Source organism: Chrysoperla carnea, chromosome 4 (assembly GCF_905475395.1).
Source record: "Chrysoperla carnea chromosome 4, inChrCarn1.1, whole genome shotgun sequence".
In the NCBI taxonomy this organism is placed as follows: Eukaryota; Metazoa; Arthropoda; class Insecta; order Neuroptera; family Chrysopidae; genus Chrysoperla; species Chrysoperla carnea.
Window position 1 is genome coordinate 1,948,419 of NC_058340.1, and position 21,605 is coordinate 1,970,023.

Below are 21,605 nucleotides of genomic sequence, written 5' to 3' on the forward strand. Positions count from 1 at the left end.
GATTACGTTATCAACACTGTCTATACATGTATATAACTCAGTTAATTGTTTGTTTCCACTTGTTATTTATAGTTTCAAGCATTATAATTTCAATTCGTGCGTTATACATTCATTTTTGAGATGTAATTTCATTCGCAGAAGCCGAAGAAAATATATCTAGAGCAGTGATGGATTTAGGCCTAGGCCCGTGAGCCCCGGGCCTAGGGCGGCAGAATTTGAAGGGCGGCAAAATTTATGAAATGCCAAAATTTTAGAGTCACAAAAAAGTAAAGACAATCAATTATAAAAATTGGTTCAGAATAGTTTTTATAAAAAATTTTCGATAGAAAATATTATAATCCAATTCATTAATTTACTTCTCAATCTGTGTGGGTAAGATGTTAATTTTTTAATCGATCAATGATATTCTTTATCGAGTAATGTTCTTTACTTTCTGTTCCTTTAGTGAGATTAATCTCACGTGTATGAAGCATTTTGAAATTATTTAATCCAAATGACTTAAAATTATTTAATCCAAAAATTATATTTCAATAAATTAAGTTACTTTAAAATGAAAAACTGGTTCAAAATTAATGAAATTCATTCTATCAAAAAGGGCGGCGCATCGAACGGGGCCTAGGGCGGCAGCAAGCCTGAATCCGTCACTGATCTAGAGCTGAACTATTTGGCTTACTGATGCGAGTAGTAAATATTTAAAAATAAAAAACATTCTTAAAAAATCCATCTCTCTATTCGAAATAAAAGCGGTTCCTCACAAAGTTCGACGATATACTTAATAATACAAAATAAGGAACAAAAATTAAACATTGAATATTTAAAAGCGATTATTATTTTAATTAAAAGAATATTTTACATCAATAAGAGAAATGAATGTAATAGCATACAGATAAAATAAAGGATATATAAACTAATCAGTCGATTTAATAATGAGATCCATAATAGTTATTTCCGTATCCATAACCATGTCCATAAGCTGAACTGTATCCAGATAATCCATTGTAACCATTTCCATAAAGTCCACTAACAATTGGTGATGCTGCAACATAACTGGAACCATAAGATAAATGTGGAGCAGCATAAGATACAATTGGTTTGCTAATTAAATCCACACGGGATTGATGACTGGTGGCAGCTGGAATAGCAGCAATTAATTGTGGTTTAATGATTACAGGTGCAGCGATGATTGGTTTACTATGAATTGCAACATTCGATTGATGACTAACTGCTGCTGGAAGCGCTGCATATCCATGACCACCATATCCATAACCACCATATCCGTAACTATTTCCTAATCCTAGCGCATAAGAATTACCAAGATATCCAGCTTCAACGATTGATACTGTGATAGCACAAGCTAATAAAACTACTAATTTGAACATTTTCTTTTTATTGTTTACGTAAAAGTTTCTTAAATATTATTTTGATGGTTCCAAAGATGGATTAGAAATGATATCGTTTATCCAAATAATTGTAATATTTATACAAAAATATTAAAATAAATTAAATAATAATTATTTAAAATTCTACCCCTTCTAAAACGCTATGTCTGAGTTTTGTAAAGTTATTTTTTAAATTTACCTTGTACATTAATAAAACAAAACATATTCTTCATTCATATTTAACGATTTCAAAATCAACTTAACAATTTCCTGGTGGCCACTTCAAAAAACAATGTGTGAATATATTGCCGTAACTTTGGACAATATTTTATTCCCAAATAAATCTCCTGGCGAACCAAGCCTTGGTTTTTTCTGCCCTTGCTTTGGCTAAGGTTAATGCAACAAGTCCTGGATTGCCGGTCAAGCGTTGGCGGTCTCCGAAAATATTTTTCCAGATTTCCAAAAAAACTGATGAACTCGTTTTTCACGTTTTCAAAAAGCTGTATAAATTTCATTCAACTCTATCGATCGGTTTTCGAGCTACAGTGGTCATCAGTACAAAAAACTTAGTTTTGAGAAAAACACATTTGAAGTTTTACACTCAATTTACGTTAAGGAATATCTATTCTTGGGCCATATGATTGTTCTTCAGCAGTTGTAGCAGCTTCCAAAATATTTATTTGATGTTGTCTACGTAGCATTCTACATTCTCGAGTGTTGTCGCTAGCGCGCGTATCTGTCAGTCGCTTGCAGCTGCTGCTAGATACCTACTCTCGAACATTCCAGAGCGCCCGAGAATCCTTTATTGATAATTATTATCGAATAACTCGGAAATTATTTGTCGGTTTAATTTCATTAAAAAGTGACTTTTTTGGCCAAAAATAGCTCGAGAGTAGCTCGTACTGAAAGTGTGGTATTGTTACATTTAGATCTCGAATTCTCCAAGGAAATTGCTGGAACAAAATCCAGAGGTAATATATTTATCATTGAGTGTTACTTGTTGAATGTTTTGGGAATAGTAAACTTCCCTACTTGTCAAAGAAATGCAGAAGTTAGTGGTGTTGCATGTTCCTAAATGTCTAAAGAAAACGTAGAAAAGAGTTTTGAAATCGATTCTGTTCGACAGGTTTTCAACATTTATTCGACTAATATACTCTAGGGTACCTATAATATCTATAAAAAAAAGCAAGGGCTTAGTTATAGAAGCTCGCACAGGGCGCTCTAAAGACCATTTACGACACTGCGTATACTAATCAGTTATTTTTTTTCACATTTCATATAATTAGTATTAGATTTAGTAAATCAAAATACTGTGAATTTACGCAATTCCAAATTACATGTTGATTATCATAATTTAAAAACGACATAATGAATGGTTATGAACTAAATTAAAACCACATAATAATTATGATATTAGGCACCTATCTAATAGTTTTACTTTTTACATGAAATCAAATTGAATGACAAACTATAACAAGCTGTACCTGGTGAATATGGCTTTTGGCGCCAGGCCAATGGTTTTATGATTTATTAATTTACTAGCGGACCCGACAAACGTTGTCCTGTAGAAACGTAACTTCAATTCATTAATATCTATACTATGTTTAGCTGCCCGCTAAGCCCACCCGTTAGCTCATCCCAACAGGCCAACTAAACCCAAATTTTACTCTTATCTATTACCTCTTTTCTATCCCGCTAACCCCCAACCCATCAGCCTTCGGCCTAGCTGGAGCCTTTAGTAGTGGAGCTCGCTGCTAAAAATGCATAGTAAATAGTTAGTTGTAATAAAAAAGTAATTTTAATATTAAACAACGCATATAAATATATTATTTATATGCGCTCCCACCATTTAATGAAATTTAGTTTCTTTGGTGCGGAACCCTCAAAAACAATTGTAGCGGACCTAATGGTGAATCTAAACCATCCTCGAATCCCCTTGAACACACACACAAAATATCATCAAAATCGGTCCAGCCGTTTTTGAGTTTTAGCGAGACTAACGCACAGCAATTTATTTTTATATATACAGATTGCAGGCATGGGCGATATATTTTAAGTCGAAGTCACCATTGTTATAACTTTATTGTGTGTCTCTTTATCCAAGTCCGCATTGCCTATATAGGAGGAAACGAGACGGGTATACAACTCTTCTGTCTATCGCAATTTATCTAATAGTAATGAGATAGGTAGAAAAAAAAGTTGTCTCTAGTACTTACTCGTATTTTAGGTTGTTAGTGGTTCGGTAGTCACTGTCTTACTCGTATATTAGGTTAGAATGTAGACCTTTTAGATCAGATAATAAGGGAAACGGTTCAAGAAAACACTACCGAGATATGTAGGAGTGTATTTAAACTATTTTGTAAAAGAACACGTAAAAGAATACGTTGAGGCAAAAACGTCGTTTGATTCGTGTTTTCAGGAAAAACATCTGCATAATATTACTTTTCCCTACATCGATTGGCGAGTATATATATACACTAGCTGTGAACTACCCGCTTTGCTGGGCAACATCCCCACTTGCACCCCTCCCTCCACATTTCCTTTCGTTGGATAACAGTTTTGTAATGTACACGTCATGCTCTTTTATTTGATACCCCACTTAGGTATATTTGTAAATATTCGATAATTCCTTCCCACTTTCTCGCTACACCTTTCTACCCTCCGAAGGTTAAAAGTAGATAAAAACAATAGATCTTTGAAGCTGGTTGTATATCGTGTCAATATTTTAGCTTAATCGATGCACAACTTTTTTAGTTTTTGAAGCATATCCCTTTCAACCCCTATTTCAACCCCTTACTCTACTATAATATGGATGTATTATACATAAAAACCTTCCTCTTGAATCACTCTATCTATTAAAAAAATCCGTTGCGTAGTTTCAAAGATTTAAGCGTACAAAGGGACATAGGGACATAGGGACAGAGAAAGCGACTTTGTTTTATACTATGTAGTGATTGTTAATGGTTCGTTTTGTATGTATTGTATAGTGTGAAGTCGGTGTGGCTTTGTCAATTTTAGATAATAGATAGCTGACGTGATATACTTATATCGAAGATAACGAAATAAAACTACATTACCCTGATATTCCAATTGGTAAAGACATTTTAAACGGTTCTTTTATTTGTGTGGAAACATTTTAAACGGTTCTTTTATTTGAGTGGAGACATTTTAAACTGTTTGTATATTAGTGAAAAAATTTGTGTCTTTTTAACTAATAAAATAGCGAGCCAAGTTCGATCATCCAGTTATAAAAATTTTATTCAAGAATAATCGACATTTCAAAATTAAAAGATGATCGAAGTTTTTACTTCACTTTTCGAGTATAAAACACGTTATCTTTCTATCAAAAAATTAATTATTGAAATCATAAAATATATTTAATAATGAAGAATCTTCAAATAGCATTGCATGCATTCCTATGTTCAAGGTGGAATATTTCTTCAAAAATTTACCTAATTCATAAAAATATTCTAGTTAAGAAGGGGCTAGTTTTATTAATTCGCAGAATTTTTGACGGTATAAATATTGAATTTTACACGTTCATCAGCATCAGTATCTTATCAAGTTCGATAACATCAGTTATTCATCTTCACCAAAAATGTTCAAATCGATAGCTTTATTTGCTTGTGTTATTGCTGTGGTTGTAGCTGAACCTGGATACCTTGGAGATGCTTATGCATTAGGACACGGTTATGGATATGGTGGTCATGGATACAGCAGTTATGGACATGCAGTTATTCCAGCAGCTGTTAGTCACCAATCAAGTGTTGCCGTCCATAGCAAACCAATTATCACTGCTGTAGCTGCTGCACCTGTTATTGTTAAACCACATTTAGTTGCCGCTCTTCCAGCTGCCACAAGTCATCAATCCCGCGTCGACATTCATAGTAAACCAATTGTTTATACCAAACCAATTGTATCTTATGCTGTTCCACATTTATCCCATGGTGCCAGTTATGTAGCAGCAGCACCAATCGTTAGTGGACTTCATGGAAGTGGTTATCATGGATTAGGAGGCTACGGTTTAGGTTATGGTCATGGATATGGATATGGTCATGGTTTAAGTTACGGTCATGGTTATGGACATGATTATTATGGATCTCATTATTAATTATTAAATTTTAACCATCAATAATGTACATATCTACTTAATTCTTCTTTTTTATGTACTACCTACCAGTTTTTATTGTTGTAACGATTAACATCAAATAAAAAAATGTTTTTCTTCTTAAAATATTGAAATAATGTCTTAAATTTTTTATGTATAAATGTATTTTACAAATGATAGATAAGATAATTGGTCTACTGTTCCACCCTTGGATTTGAACGCGGCACATTTGAAATATTTTGGTACAGTTAATAAGCCTGGATACATTGGAAAAGTTGGGAAACAGCACCGACTTTAAATGAAACTTATTGTAACCTGTTCATAGGACCCCAAGGATCATTCCAATGTCAATATTGAATATTTATTTGTGACAAAATAATAATGTGTATGTGTTTTATTGCGAAATTTTGGGCACAAAATGGCACGAATTTTGGAATACGTGATAGAATTCGTGTGATCTGAGATCGAATTCGTATCCAGCGATCAAAAATATCTACTATAGATGACAATTTTAAACCAAAATAAGATATTCAAAAAATTGTTGGCCTGCATATATGTCTTCCGCTAGAGTTTTATGTCTCCCTATGATTGGGTTGAGTTGGCTGATTGTTTCTTGGGGTTCTATAAACAAACTACAAAAAGTTTCATTAAAATCAGTACTGTTTCACAAATTTTCCACTATCGGCACTTTTTTCCGGCTTATTTAATGTATTATTTGTGAAATGTTCATTAATGAAAATAGCTTTTTACTTCATTTAGACAACTCCAGATTCATTTTAATCAGAAATGTGAATGTTAACTGTTAAAGAGATCGTTTTTAATTTTGAGAATTTCTCGATTAATGAAGTTTTTATAATCAGAAAAGTTGTCTTATTTAAAACATCCCACACGAATTACTTCCCAGTATAATGAAGAGTTAGAAAACAAATATTAAAATTATTTTTTTTTTTTAAATTTATACTCGTTATACTCCCATGGCTAACGCCTTACTAATCCAATTATGTTTTGATCGTAGATACCCACTGAAATTCTATACTGAAATCAATAGCCTTTAAAATCACCACAGTTCACACTTATTATAATATTATTAATAATAATAACACAAATAATAATATTATTAACCGCAGTTCATATTATTAATTATTGACAAGGGAAATTATTGTACCTATTGAATCGCCCTGCAGTGCACATCTTGGAATATTTTTTATCTATGAGATTGCAATTATATGCAGGCAATATTGGCTTAGCAGAAAGCAATAAATCAAGAAACTGATGGTTTTACCCTAACAACTAATCCCCAACCCCAAAAGGAGCAGATTTTCTTCTTCTACAATCGTAGCGTAGAGTTCTCGCTATTGAAGATGAAAGGTTATGGCCTATAATTTAATAAAGTAATATAGCTCATACATCAAACAAACACATGAGCTATAATTTATAAAGATTTAAGTATTTAAAAAACTTCTTCTTTACCAGTTGTTACTTTTAAACCCAGCAAAGCGGGCGAATATCTTCTAGTAATAAAATATTTAGTACGTTTGCTCGCTATATGTCTTAGGCCACATTTATTAATCGCATTTAATAATTACTTCGGTTAAGATTTGATGTGTAGAATGATGTCTGTGATTGCTATAATGACAAAATCAAGTGCCGTACCTATTTTATTTAGTGATATTCCAAGGTACAACAATTTCTTATAATAAATATTAAGATTATTAAAGATACAGATACCTATTTGTTTTTTATGTTTTTTTAAATTAAAAATAGAATAAGGAATAGAATTGTTTGGCAGTTTTGAATGTGCATAGGTGTATACTGTGGTGGTTTATCATTTAATTTTCCAATTCAATGATTTTATGTAACTACACACGGCGCGGTGTATGTATACATTGGTAAACGTGGTATTAACATTATGTACTAATATATAACAAGTGAAAAAAAACAATTGACTGAGTTAATTGTTGAAATACCATGCATAATCAGTGTTGATTTCTTTATCACATAAGACATACATGCATGTGACACATAGATACATAACTGATATTCAAGTATAGTACATACTATAAAACTTCTACCTAATTTGCGCCCTCACGGATAAACAGTGATGTTTACGAAAAAATGTTTCAAACAAAAGTTGTTTATTTTTTGATAAGGAAAATTTTAAATTTAAACTTTTGTTCTATCTCCAACGGTTTACAATTCATCATGGTAAATATTGTAAACAATTCATCATATTGACCTATGGGCGCAACTGCCACAGACAGACGAACACACACACATAACGGTCAAACTTAAATCACCATTTTTTTTAGTTTGGGGGTTAAAAAAGGTATTCTCTCAAAATGTGATATCTGGTAAGCTTGCTATTTCAGGGCGTCTACATGATACGACTTTCATCACCTTTACCCTACGCAATATTTCTAAACATAAGTTATATAATATGAAGCAATATCTTAATATTATTTATAATTAGTTTATAAATATTTGTATTGATATATAAAAGTGATTATTTTATTTATAATTGAAGCACGGAATTAGTTTCGAATTAATTTACGTCAAATTATTATAAATGCACGCACAATTATAAATAGAAATAGTTCTTATTACCTATTTATTTATATTTATTATAAAAGTAATAATCATGCATGCAATCAATGTTTTTAATCACAATTATACTTTTAATTCGACTGTAAAATTTTTTCACAATATTTTAATATATATATCAATATTAATTAAGTAATAAATAATATAGTCAAATAGAGGTGTCAAGCAAAGAGATCCACTGTCCCTCAAGCTTTTCTCTGCATTCGATTCGTTAGAACGTCAGAAATTTTTGTGACCTAATTTGATTCATAAGAAATTAAAAATATGCAATTAGCATAGTAAATATGCATTTTATAAATGCATTTTAAATTGATCGTAAATATTAAATTCACAATTTGGTTAATAGTGATGAAAATGATATCAATTTTGTTACCCGGGGGTTTTTGTACCTGGTAGTACCTAAGACTGCGACCTAATTCTATGACTTCTAAAAATCGGTAGGTAACCCTGATTAGAAAACTGAACGCGGATAGAAGTGCGAAAAAAATTTTAGGTCCTTACTCTTTAAAACAAATTAACAATCAAGGATTGCTCAATAAAAGTACATTAAAGTAATTTAATAAATTTTAATTTTAAATCAGATTTAACAAATTTATGTTCCGTGATCATTAAAATAGTATTTCACAAATAATAAATATCGGAAGTACTTAGTCTTAAACAAAATATTACTTAACAAGTGCAACATTATATATAGGTACATTATATTAGACAACGCATTACAAATTAAGCAAATAATGATCTTCCTAAACATTATTATTTAATTAAAAAAGAAAAATTTATAAGAATTATTATTAAATTATAAAAAAACAATTTCGTAAATAAAAAATTTAACACTAATTAAGATAATTTTTACACGCAAACTAGTATAAGACGGTATAGCCAATTTGAAATTTAACTTAAAATTAATCAGAAAACAAAGAAATTATAAGCTTTCAACAGTTGTTGCCCGTCTCTTTCTTGCGAAACAGAGTTTTATATGTAATCTCTTTGGCAATACTCAGAAATGAAGTCACTTTTAAAGTATCTTCCTCTTAAATAACTCCCCTGTTTAGGAAGTTATTGTTATGGGCCCGATTTTCAAAAACCAAATTTTCAACATTTTATATTATTAATTAATTTATTAAAATATTGATGCTACGAACAAAATTATGGTATAGGTGTCTAGCCGTACTCGCGAGAAAGGCCGTCCTATCAAACGATTGCGGGACGAACCGCTAGCGTTTGCGGGTGATCACTGATCAAGAAGAGCTCTAGATAAGGAGTGGCATATTCTGGAGGAGGCCTTTGCTCAACCTATGGGATGAATGGCTCCTGTTATTATTATCAGTGTGGATGGTTTTCGATATATCTATACGGTCTTTTAATGGACTATGATATTATAAAATTATTATTTTTGTTAATGAAATAAATATGAATCACAAATATAATTAAAAGCGTGAAACAGTTATGAAAAAAAAAACTAATCATTTTTATTTAACTTCTGTATGTAAGTACAAAGTATTTTCAAGGTACTTATTAAACAAAAATAATTACCTAAATAAACTAAAAAAAAAGACACTTTTGTAGGTAGGGATACTTTACTTGAAGTATTACTTCCTTTTGTCAACCTTTTGTTCCATATAAATACTACAATCCTTTTAGTGAACGACATCAGTAACTCATTAATCTTTGGTAACTTCAGTGTTCACTTAAAAAAAAAAACAGACCAAAATGTTCAAATTGGTGGTTTTAGTAGCTTGTGCTTTTGCAGCAACTGAAGCTGGATACATTGGAGATGCATACGCATTAGGACATGGTTATGGTGGGTATGGATACGGTAGTTATGGACATGGTGGTTATGGATATGGTCATGGATACGCAGCAATTCCTGCAGCAGTCAGCCATCAATCAAGTGTTGCCATTCACAGTAAACCAATTGTTACCGCAATTGCCGCTGCTCCAGTTGTAAGTGTCGTGAAACCACATTTAGTTGCCGCTATTCCAGCTGCCACAAGTCATCAATCTCGTGTTGATATTCATAGTAAACCAATTGTTTACACTAAACCAATTGTATCTTATGCTGCTCCACATTTATCTTATGGTGCCAGCTATGTTGCCGCATCACCAATTGTTAGTGGACTTTATGCAAGTGGTTACCATGGATTAGGAGGATACGGATTAGGTTATGGTCATGGATATGGATATGGTCATGGTTTAAGTTACGGTCATGGTTATGGACATGATTATTATGGATCTCATTATTAAATCCATAATATTTGAGTCATATATTATTTTATGCTCATTATTTTCACACTCTCAGTATTTTTACTTTTCTACTGTGATTTCTAATTAATTTTTTTGTTCTGTTAATTTATAAACAAAAAATTGTAAAAAATAAACATTTCTTCTTCTTAAAATGCTTGAATTTATTGTTCTATTGTTACAAAACCTCAACGAACTTACATATTTCAGCCAAAATCCTGCTTAGAAAAGACGAAAATGATTAAATACATAACCTCTGTAGCAAAACATATTCTACTATCTCGATATGAAACATCAAAAATTAAGCAATTTGGATGATAATAAGCATCGAGTACTGGACTAAAATAATATTAAAAGCTGGAATATTCTTGCTGCTTCAAAAACATGAAAAGTGAAGCAAAACCTAGAACGTTTTCTTCTAGAGAGTAGCCAATAAGTGTAGAAAGTACAGTTATTCTGATGAGTTTATAAGGTGTTAAAATGAGTAAGAGATTTTTTCAACGCAGCTTAAGGATGTACGAGCACCAAGGTAATTTTAAATAAAAAGCTTGATTATTTTTGTATGAAGTTGGATTAAGTCTAATACAATTATGAAAATTTTAGGTAGGTTTGTCCGATTTTTTAAATAAATAAATGACTTCAAAAGTAGGCATATTTAACATTGGTTTATGGTAAAACAATAGATGGATGATATGTTTTAGTAGCTTTCTCAAAAACTAGTCGGTGGAAATTAAAAAAAACCTTAATAAATTGTTGAAAACAAAACAAAAAACCGTTGTGCCTGACTAATTAAGGATAGCTTGATAGATTGAGAGCACAAATTTAAAAAAAATATATATTTTTTCAATTTTAATGGTGAATTATAACTTGACAATCTAAGACGAAAAGTAGAATAAAATTTTTCGATATCTGGAGTAATTTTCAAAATATCGAAAATTGAAAATTTTGTTTAATTATTAAGCTTTCAATATTTTGAAAACCAACACAGATATAGAAAAATTTTATTTTTATTTTTCGTCTACATTCATGAAGTTATACAAAATTCATCATTAAAGTTGCAAATAAGGAACAAATAATTTTTTTGAAATTCTGTAAAAAGTATTTACTTTCGTGCACTAGTCGGCTCCGTATTACAAAAATAATTTTAAAATTCAATGAAATAAAGACAAAATTTTTAATATTTACATAATTTTTGTTTTTACTTTACCATTACATAATAAATAAGGTAAACACTTAAAATTCACAAATAAATAATATAATTAAATTTACAAATAAATAAATAAGTAATTAAATTCATTATTCACAAATACATAAAGAAACCAAATGAATTGTGCAAATATTAATTAATCTACATATAACTTTTTTTTTAAATTGTAAAATACACAATATTTCATATTAAATTATAAATTCACCAACAGTAACCATACATTTTGCATTATTCTTCTTTCTTGCGATAAATCCATGGATATTTGAAACCGATTGGTAAATGTCCATAAACAAGTCGTAAACCAGGTAATTTGATTGGTATATACCATGTTTTTATATGCGGTTCAAATAACGGTTTTGGTAGTGGTTCAATATGATGTGAATGTTTTACATGTTCCTCAGGTAAAACTAACGATAATGAGAAGTTAATTGCAATTAGTACCAACAACAATGTTTTCAACATATTGATTGATGTTCTCACTGTGTGAAATATTTGAAAAAAATAATATTAAGAACAAGATTTTCTTTTTCTTTTATAAAAAATACTAATGACCTAAAAAAAATCCCCTCCAATTATGTTTTAGCTTCTTGTTTTATCTTTTCGATTGCGTGTAATGCAAATAAGATCAGAATTTCCACCTACACGATGATCAACATCCGATCAATCAATCAATAAACATTTTAATGTAATTAGTTTAATTAGCAGCAAATTTTTATCTACTGCTGAATATGAAATATGCAGTAAACAAAATTAATCAAGATAAAAAAAAACCATATGAATAATGAATATATCCCCATTTTTTTGTTCCAAATTTTTCGTTAAAATGACTGAATTCTTGATAGTAAGCAAGAATTTTCAACATACTTTTATAATAATAAATAATTTAAATAATAAAAATAAAAATAAAATATAAATAAATTAGTGTATGACTACAAGTTTTTTTATTTGATCTCAAAATTTTTCTCTGAAATCAAATCTGAGATTGAATCTCTTGAGAATGAACGCAAGTTCGAAAAATTTTGAGATCAAGTTAAAAAACTTGTAGTCATACACTTATCATCAAATTATTTTTTATTATTTTAACTATTTATTATAATATAGTATGTACTACCAAAAACATAATATAAATTCAATTAACACTTTTATTAACTTCATACGTATGTTAGTATGTTAGTATGTAACGGAAACTTTAAACATGATTTTGTCTCCATTCAAAACATCGGATGAACACGAAAATTGGTTATCTGACTGATGAAAATTCAATATTGTAAACAACTAGGCAAAAATGTGGGACTTGGTTTGCAAGCTCACTCTACTCCATGACTTTTAATCGATAGATGAACACTCTCTAAAAATTTGCTCCTGAACGCCTTTTCGTCTTACTAACGCTAAGGACACGTTGACAGGCAAAAAAAACTGGGAAATTCATAAACATTTTTGAAGATTTTTCTTTTTTACTATTGCTAATTATAAGGACATTCTGTGGTCAACTCAATCCATGGGAGAAATACACTAAATTATTTCTTCCTTTAGATTATTTAAAAAACGAATTTTTTGAATTAAAAGTTAAATAAGAATGAATCTTTTTCCGTGTTAAATTGTTCATATTTCATGTACTCCCAAGAAAAATGTCCGTCGGCATGCAAAAACTTCCTAGACCTGAACATTTTATAAAATGAAAGGAAATTGCACATCGGCCTTTCAATAAAATAATATACTTATATGATGGCATATAATAATAATTTAATATGTGACCTAGGGGATGGTTTTTAGAAATTATGTAAATAAAATTTTCGTAATGTATTATGGAGGGATTATATTTTTGTATGGTCTGTTAACCATCTCATTGATATAAATATACGAACGCGTAAAATATTAATTATTAACAACAATTTAATTGAATAACAATAAACAAATTAATTAAACAAAATAAATAAAAATGTTCTTTAAAAGTTTAGTTACCGTATTAGTTTTATGTGTGGCTTACACAATGGCTACACCAGGATATCTTGCTCCAAGTGGAATTAGTCACACATCACGTGTGGATTATTATGGTAAAGCAATTCCAATTGTAAAACCAATTGTTATTGCTAAGCCCATAATTCATACACCAATTGTACATGCCGCACCTGTTTATGTGAAACCAGCTTTATCATATGGAATTGGTGGTTATGGATTAGGTGGACATGGATTAGGCTATGGATTAGGCGGTCATGGATTAGGCGGTCATGGATTAGGCTATGGATTAGGCGGTCATGGATTAGGATATGGACTTGGTGGTGGTTATGGTGGCTACGGACTTGGAGGTGGTTATGGAGGGTATGGATATGGAATTCATTAATAATGTGAATTATATGTGATGAAATTATTCGACCAAAGATAATTTATATTTTTCTATCGTGTATTTCATACTTCTAAAAATATATCTCTTTTTTAAAATTTAAAATATGTTTATTTATTTATACCTCATTCTAAATCTAACTATGATTATATTTTCGTGGCCCTTTCACAGAAATTTGAAAGGAAAAATTAGGAATTTGTAGATTAATAATGTTTTCAAACTATTTTTGTAAATCAAAACTTGGGACAGGTTGAAAACGGTTTGCTTGAAATTTATAACGGCTGTAACTCCCAAGAGGGCTTTTCCTTAAGTTAAGAATTCATTTTTGTATAGTATAATAGACAATGCTGAAAAATTTTCAAAGTAAGTACAACATATCCTGAAAAAAAAAAATAGTACAAAACTTACAAAAAAAAATCTTTAGATCATTGATTCAAGAGGAAAGTAATTTCGTACTTCGAATGATTTTGACACATTTGCAAAATATTTATTGAAAATATTATTAATTGTTAATTTTAAGTATAAATACAGCAATTTAATTTTTTTGTAGTGTTAAAAAAATTAAATTAAGCCACTGAGATATTAAGCTGAAACTTTTATAGGATGACCAGGACGTAAAAAGTGAGCCTAAGCTTGTCAATGAGCAACATAATGGTCAATTGGGTCTTGAAAAACAAAAGTTGAAATATAAAAATTTTCTTTATAAAATTAAACCACTTTTGTTGGAAACATTTTTTCGTAAACCTCACTGTTTATCCGTGAAGGCGCAAACTAGGACAAAACTTTGGTGTCCATTTTCTCCAAAAATATAAATGATAGACAGTTGAAAATTTGCAAGTAGCTACACCTAGCAGTGAAATATTATCGAAAATGAAAAAAAAATCTAGAAAATACTTTACCAAATAAATAGTGGCCAAAACGCCATAATGGTGTCGGTGTTTTGAACTCTTCTAATTTATAAAAAAATAATGGACTGTAAGTGTAAGTTCAGTTTTACTGTCACTATAAACTCATGTAATTGACTCTGAATAATGGCAGTGCAATGAATAGTAAAATTACATTGAAAACGTTCTAAATAAAATAAGTGAAACTATATTAATACTAGAAAAAAAGCTTAAAGGTAACAATATAATTATCCATGGAATGGCTGAATCCTTAAACAACAGGTATTGGATCTTTTCAATTCCAAATTACATGTGCGCATCAAACTTACAGATAAGAAAAAACAACAAATTTCTAATATCCTAGACCTATTCGTGCGTACCTATCTACTTCAAGAAAACTATTATGCAACATCGGGTTCAACTAAGGAGTATCGGGTGCAACATTTAATCCTCTATCGTGGTACAATGCTTTCCAATTCGACCCTTTTGAAAAAACTTAATCTTAGACCTCAGTATACTCTCCTGATACCATAAAAAAAATTCGAAAATAGGAAAAAATCACAATAATTTTAAAATATTAGAAAAAGGTATATTTTCATTATTATTAAAAAACGATACAAAAATATAAACTATCTTTGGCCAATTATTTTTAACACAATATATCACATGTTTAGTGGACTCCACCATATCCATAACCACCATAACCACCTCCAAGTCCGTAGCCACCATAGCCACCTCCAAGTCCGTAGCCACCATAGCCACCTCCAAGTCCGTAGCCACCATAAGCACCTCCAAGTCCATATCCTAATCCATGACCGCCTAATTCATAGCTACCAATTCCATATGATAATGGTTTATCAACAACAATTGGAATTACTTTACCATAATAATCCACACGTGATGTGTGACTTATTCCACTTGGTGCAAGATATCCTGGAGTAGCCATTATGTAAGCCACACATAAAACTAATACGGTAACTAAACTTTTAAAGAACATTTTTATTTATTTTGTTTAATTAATTTGTTTATTGTTATTCAATTAAATTGTTGTTAATAATTAATTTTTTTCGCGTTCGTATATTTATATCAATGAGATGGTTAACAGACCATACAAAAATATGGTCCCTCCATAATAATATAAATGATTACGAAAATGTATTTTGTTTACATTAATCAATATATTGGACAATAATTCAAATCCTAGGGGATGGTTTTTAGAAATTATGTAAATAAAATATATTTACGTTATTAATAATATTATTATGGAGGGATTATATTTTTGTATGGTCTGTTAACCATTTTTTGATCAGTTTTAGGACAAAAAGTACTATTATGATTTTTTCTCTAGGCGCTTATTTTTTGAAATAAAAAATTTTCTAATGCAATATATCTCTAAACATGCAATATTCGATTTTAAGAAAAATGTGTTATTTTTTCAATGTCTGAGGGAATTCGCAGAACTAGCGCAGCTCCTGCGATACGATTTTTTTTTTTGTTGCTACTCAGAGAATATAAAAGCAAACACAAGTAAACACATAAACTCTCTATTTATCATCAGTGTATAGAAGTAAATATCAACAAATTATACCGATTAACAAAAATACACTTGTACGACAAATTATTAGTTCCATGGTCAATAAATTACTTACCAAAAAAAAAAGTATAATTTTTTATGTTTTATTTGTATTTTTAAAAGGTCAATATTAAAAACAAAAAAAAAAGTGAAACTTTCATAACAAGTAACCCCGAATAACTTACTGTTAATTAATATAATTATTAGTCGTGTGCTTAAAACAATGTTACACAATAAGGGATGGTTAATAGAAATTTTTTCACGATAATACATAAAAAAATTGTCGTAAGGAAGTTCCTATTTACACGATTACATACATAGTTAATTTACACGTTAAACTTGCTTTAAAAATATTTTACTCTTTCTTTAGTATATGCTAGGTTTATTTACACATAGATAAAATTTAAGCCAATTGACTTTTATCAAACTATTTCGCACTGCCTTGTTTGTGAAAAAAGCATGAAGTATGGGTAAGTCAAAAATGAGTTGAGTAAAATATGTTCAGGCAAGAAATTTGCTTGAGCGTGTAAACGAAAATTGCTCTATTTTTTTCAGCCTTCCAACTTAGTGGACTAGAAATTGAACTCAAATATTCGCACATGGGCAAAAATTCACCAACTCATGCATAGAATGTGCATGAGTTGCATGCAATAACCACGAACGTGTAAGTGTGTAAGTACGTATGTATTTACACACACACACGCATACATCTTTTCCAAATTGGTTTTAATACTTTGCTCTGGAGATGAAACGTAAGGAAATGTCGAAAATTTCGATTTCGAAAATTGGACCCATTAAAATAATACTTCGGACCCATTAAAATCGGACCTATTTACTTCCAATTGAGATATATGGGCATAATTATTTTAGTTTAGTAAAAATAATTAAAAGTAAAATCCATTTCCATGACACTAATACAAACAGTTAACTTAATTATAATGGTTAAATATTTCGTTTTGCCTTGCAAGTTAGCATGCAAACGGACATGGCGTTTTCGCAATCATTTATATTATTATGGAGGGATTATATTTTTGTATGGTCTGTTAACCATCTCATTGATATAAATATACGAACGCGAAAAATATTAATTATTAACAACAATTTAATTGAATAACAATAAACAAATTAATTAAACAAAATAAATAAAAATGTTCTTTAAAAGTTTAGTTACCGTATTAGTTTTATGTGTGGCTTACACAATGGCTACACCAGGTTATCTTGCTCCAAGTGGAATAAGTCACACATCACGTGTGGATTATTATGGTAAAGCAATTCCAATCGTAAAACCAATTGTTATTGCTAAGCCCATAATTCATACACCAATTGTACATGCCGCACCTGTTTACGTGAAACCAGCTGTATCATATCAAAATACAAATTTGTTATCACTCGGTGGACATAAATATGCTGTTGGAGGTTATGGATTAGGTGGTCATGGATTAGGATATGGACTTGGAGGTGCTTATTATGGTGGCTACGGACTTGGTGGTGGTTATGGAGGATATGGACTTGGAGGTGGCTATGGTGGCTACGGACTTGGAGGTGGTTATGGTGGCTATGGATATGGTGGAATCCACTAAACATGTGATATATTGTGATAAAAATACTCGGCCAAAGATAATTTATATTTTTTCTATCGTATTTCAATTCTAATGAAAATATACGTTTTTCTTAAATTTTAACATAATTTTGATTTTTTCCTGTTTCCGAATCCTTTTTTATGAGGAGAGATAACTTGCATATTTCCCTAAATTTCATGGGAGCATACTGAATTCGAAGATTAAGTATTAGCAAATGGGTGAAATTGGAAAACTTTGTACACCTATAGGAAATTAAATGCTTGAAATGAAATTCCAAAAAAAATAGTATGGGGTACCTTTAACCTTTAAGGTAGGGGATTATTTTGTCTTTTAGAGGGCGTTAGTACAAAGTTCCGATGATTTATTTGCCTAATACTTGAACGATCCCAATAAAAAATATTCAAAAAATTCATGGGGCAGGAACTGCGTTAGCTAAGCGAATTCCCTCAGAGATTGAAAAAAAATCAAATTTTTTCTAAAAATCAAATACTGCATAATTTTTGAAGAGTTTTTAGTTCGAAAACCAAGCGTCTAAAGAAAAAAATTGGAAGAGTACTTTTTTGCTTAAAACTGATTCAAAAAAACAAACATATTTTTTTTTTAAATTCGAGATTTTGTACTTTGCGGACCAACCCCCCTTGTTTAAATTACAGACATTTTGTGAAGTGTTTAGGGCCTTGCATATCAAATTTAAGGTATTTCGATGCCAAAAAAAGGAAAATGATCCAAAATATTTGAAATTTTATTCATCATCTTTTAAGCGTCTTTTTTGAAAAATTCATATCGATTCTCTTTTTATCCACAGTTCTTAATTTTGGTATTATTTTAAAGCTTAAAACTTGAGGAATATTAATAATAAAGTTTTCAAGTAAATGGTAAAACATTTTTTAAAACACTCATTGACTAAAAAACAACATTTATTACGACTTATTAAATTTTTCGCGTATTAAATTCTTATTAATTCACACACAAAATTTCATTTTTTTGGTAACACTTGCGTTTTGGATAAATGTGAGCATAAAAGCGTATTTTTATTAAGATAGTACCAGCTTTACTACGCTTAAACAGAAAATGGCAATAATTATTGAAACAAACTTTGAATAATATGTTGTTACACATTGAATTATTAAATAAAAACAAAACTATTATATAATAAATAACATATAAATAAAATTCTGTAATTATTTTATTAATTTATGAATATAAGTTAAGTATTTTATTGATATTCCAACCACATATTTGTATTGCATTATTTACAAAGAAAGAATTTCAAAATGATTTTTATGTAGTGAAATATTAACTCATATTGATAGATTCCATCAATCAATTAATAAATTTACATCATTAATTTATATCTGACAGCGCTGTTTTAATGCACAGGTGTATTATGAACCTGCATATGATTGCATTTTCCAATAAAAATGGTCTCCAGACACTGAAAGGCAAGCGTTTCTAATATATTAATTAATTTTATTATTATATTTTCTAGTCTTTAATTTTCAAGGTTAAATTTTATTCTCATTCATTTATATAATCAACAGTACTGCTTAGCAAAAACTTTAAAGTTATTCTTGTGGAAATCAAGATCCGCATCAGATCATACCCACGGCTTTATTAGCTTAAAATCAACTTTGTGCGAAATATCCCCGGGGCCCTACTATCTTATAAACTTTTAGTGGTAGGCTAAATTTGACCACAAGTTTGAATAGTATGAGCCAAAATTAGTATAATTCCATACTTGGTTTATAAGTGATAGAGCAAAATTCAATTTTTTGGATTTTGATAAAGGCATAAAGTTAGAATAATCAATTTTGTCGATAATTTTGGAAGTTGCTGGCCAACAAAAAATCAAAATTTTGTTTTTTGGGAAACGAAATATGATAAACAAAATGATGATTTTCCTCTTACAGAGAAAACATTTTGAAGTAGAAATTTAAAACACATACTTTCGCAGTTCAAGAAATTCTTTCCGATATTTATAAGTTCTTTGTGAGGTAAAGTACTTCACGTGTAGACTATTCTGTTAAGTTTGTTTTTTAAATTCACTTCAGGGACATTCTTCATGTTTCGTGATAAATTCATTTAAACATTTATTTCCTTGATTTTTTTTTTCATACCCATAGTATTTTCAAAATAATTTTACAGCTTGATAGAATGATTAAATCATTTTCAGAAACTACTAAATTTACATAAATTCATAACGTCATACTGTTAAAGATAAAAAAGCAAGCCATAATCAGTTAGACTTTAAGAGACAAGACCAATAACTTACTGATAAAATGCTTTATTGGTTGTTTAACAAAATGAAAAATATTAGAAGCCATGAATTTTGAGAATATGCAAATATATTTGTATAATTTGTTCATTTCTATATTTTGTCAAAATTTTATGTTTTTTCATTTATAAAAATGAGTTGTAAAATTGAGCTATCAGAAGTTAAAGATAATATAAATAATTTAAAGTACAAGGTAATTTTATGTTATGTTTCAATAAATATCCTGATCAAACCGAAATGTCGACACATATTGGAATGACTAATAAATCAGAAGTATATCTTTTTTAAACTTATATTAGAATTAATTCATAAAGTATAGACTTAAAGTAGCCATAAAATTCAATTCTTTAAAGAGAGAAATTAGCATTTGACTTCTAAAATTAATACCTTACATTTTCAGAAAAATATCTCGTAAAAAAACAACTGTTACTACTACTTCGTACGAAGGTACAGACACAATTCCTACCGGGTGCCCCACAACGTATCTCAATTATTTCAAAAGCATTTAAAGTTGGGCTATTCCTGAAACCATTTTGACTAGATATACAGTAGAATCTCGATAAGTTAAAGTCCAAGGGAAACAAAAAATATTTTAAGTTATAGAGGTTTTTAGTTATCAAGGGTCTATGTTATTGAATGCATCAGAAGGATGGGTTCAATAAAATACTGAAAATTAAATACATATGTAATCATATTTATTCACATTACTTACATTACATAAAAATAAAACAACAACTAAAGGTTTAGTCTACTTATAAAAATCTGTGATTTTCTTTTGTTTTAAAAAATTCACTGTTTCTAAATCGATTTGATTTTCAATGACAAATAGAGAGGAGAATACATTATCTTCTATGTTGCTACACTGCTCTATAAATGATATAAGCATTAAAGCAAGCAATAAATATCGAAACCATTTGTTTTGACACTCTTTCAAAATGACTCATTCACACAATTTTATGTTATAGAGGTTGTGGAAACATTTCTTTTAGTTACTGAGGGCCTAACAGAAATTATTTATTTAAGTTATAGAGGTTGCGTATTTTAAGCTATAGAGGTTTTGGGCTCTGATGGGAAGGGAACGTAGTATTTTTTGAAATAACTAAGGTTTTTATGTTACCGAGGTTTAACTTATCGAGATTCTACTGTATTTATGAGCGTACAAGGAAGTTATGTAATGGCTCAAATTTAATTTCAAATTTCGGAGTGAAAACAATAACTTACCATCAAAAAGTTAATACATAGTGAAAATACTAGTTATAAGTACCTATATGACCTTCAAAGGTTATAATTTATTATATTTTATATTAAATAAAAATCGTTTTAATTACAGAAAAAAATTACAACCTTGAAAATATCAGGCGAATGGGTGGGGCTATTTTTTATAATAAATAATTTCAATCTCTACAGCCATATTAT

The 21,605-nt window shown here is 29.7% G+C and overlaps 3 protein-coding genes and 1 long non-coding RNA gene across 5 annotated transcripts in view; 2 read left to right on the forward strand and 2 right to left on the reverse strand.

Moving 5' to 3' along the window:
- Positions 1-360: 360 nt before the first annotated feature.
- LOC123299368 lies at positions 361-19,927 on the reverse strand. The gene is made up of 3 exons (XR_006535315.1): positions 19,918-19,927; positions 11,202-11,204; positions 361-455 (listed from the first exon to the last, which is right to left on the reverse strand). It is a non-coding gene; the product is annotated as an uncharacterized LOC123299368 (long non-coding RNA).
- LOC123299366 (cuticle protein 64-like) overlaps positions 834-21,605 on the reverse strand; it is a 34,161-nt gene continuing 13,389 nt past the window's right edge. The window contains exon 2 of the mRNA XM_044881745.1: positions 834-1,379. Coding sequence (XP_044737680.1) covers positions 921-1,379 — 459 coding nt within the window. The 3' untranslated portion in view covers positions 834-920. The remainder of the gene's footprint in view (positions 1,380-21,605) is intronic.
- LOC123299363 (cuticle protein 16.5-like) lies at positions 4,944-13,694 on the forward strand. 2 transcript variants are annotated; one of them, XM_044881742.1, is made up of 3 exons: positions 4,944-5,437; positions 9,929-10,304; positions 13,606-13,694. In XM_044881742.1, the coding sequence occupies exons 1-3, from the start codon at positions 4,978-4,980 to the stop codon at positions 13,628-13,630; spliced, it is 861 nt and encodes a 286-aa protein (XP_044737677.1). In that variant the 5' UTR covers positions 4,944-4,977; the 3' UTR covers positions 13,631-13,694. The 2 variants fall into 2 exon arrangements, with proteins under 2 accessions (XP_044737677.1, XP_044737676.1); XM_044881741.1 differs by lacking the exon at positions 13,606-13,694 and having other exon boundaries at positions 9,929-10,398.
- On the forward strand, positions 13,439-17,973 carry LOC123299365 (acanthoscurrin-2). The gene is made up of 2 exons (XM_044881744.1): positions 13,439-13,800; positions 17,751-17,973. The coding sequence occupies exons 1-2, from the start codon at positions 13,476-13,478 to the stop codon at positions 17,912-17,914; spliced, it is 489 nt and encodes a 162-aa protein (XP_044737679.1). The 5' UTR covers positions 13,439-13,475; the 3' UTR covers positions 17,915-17,973.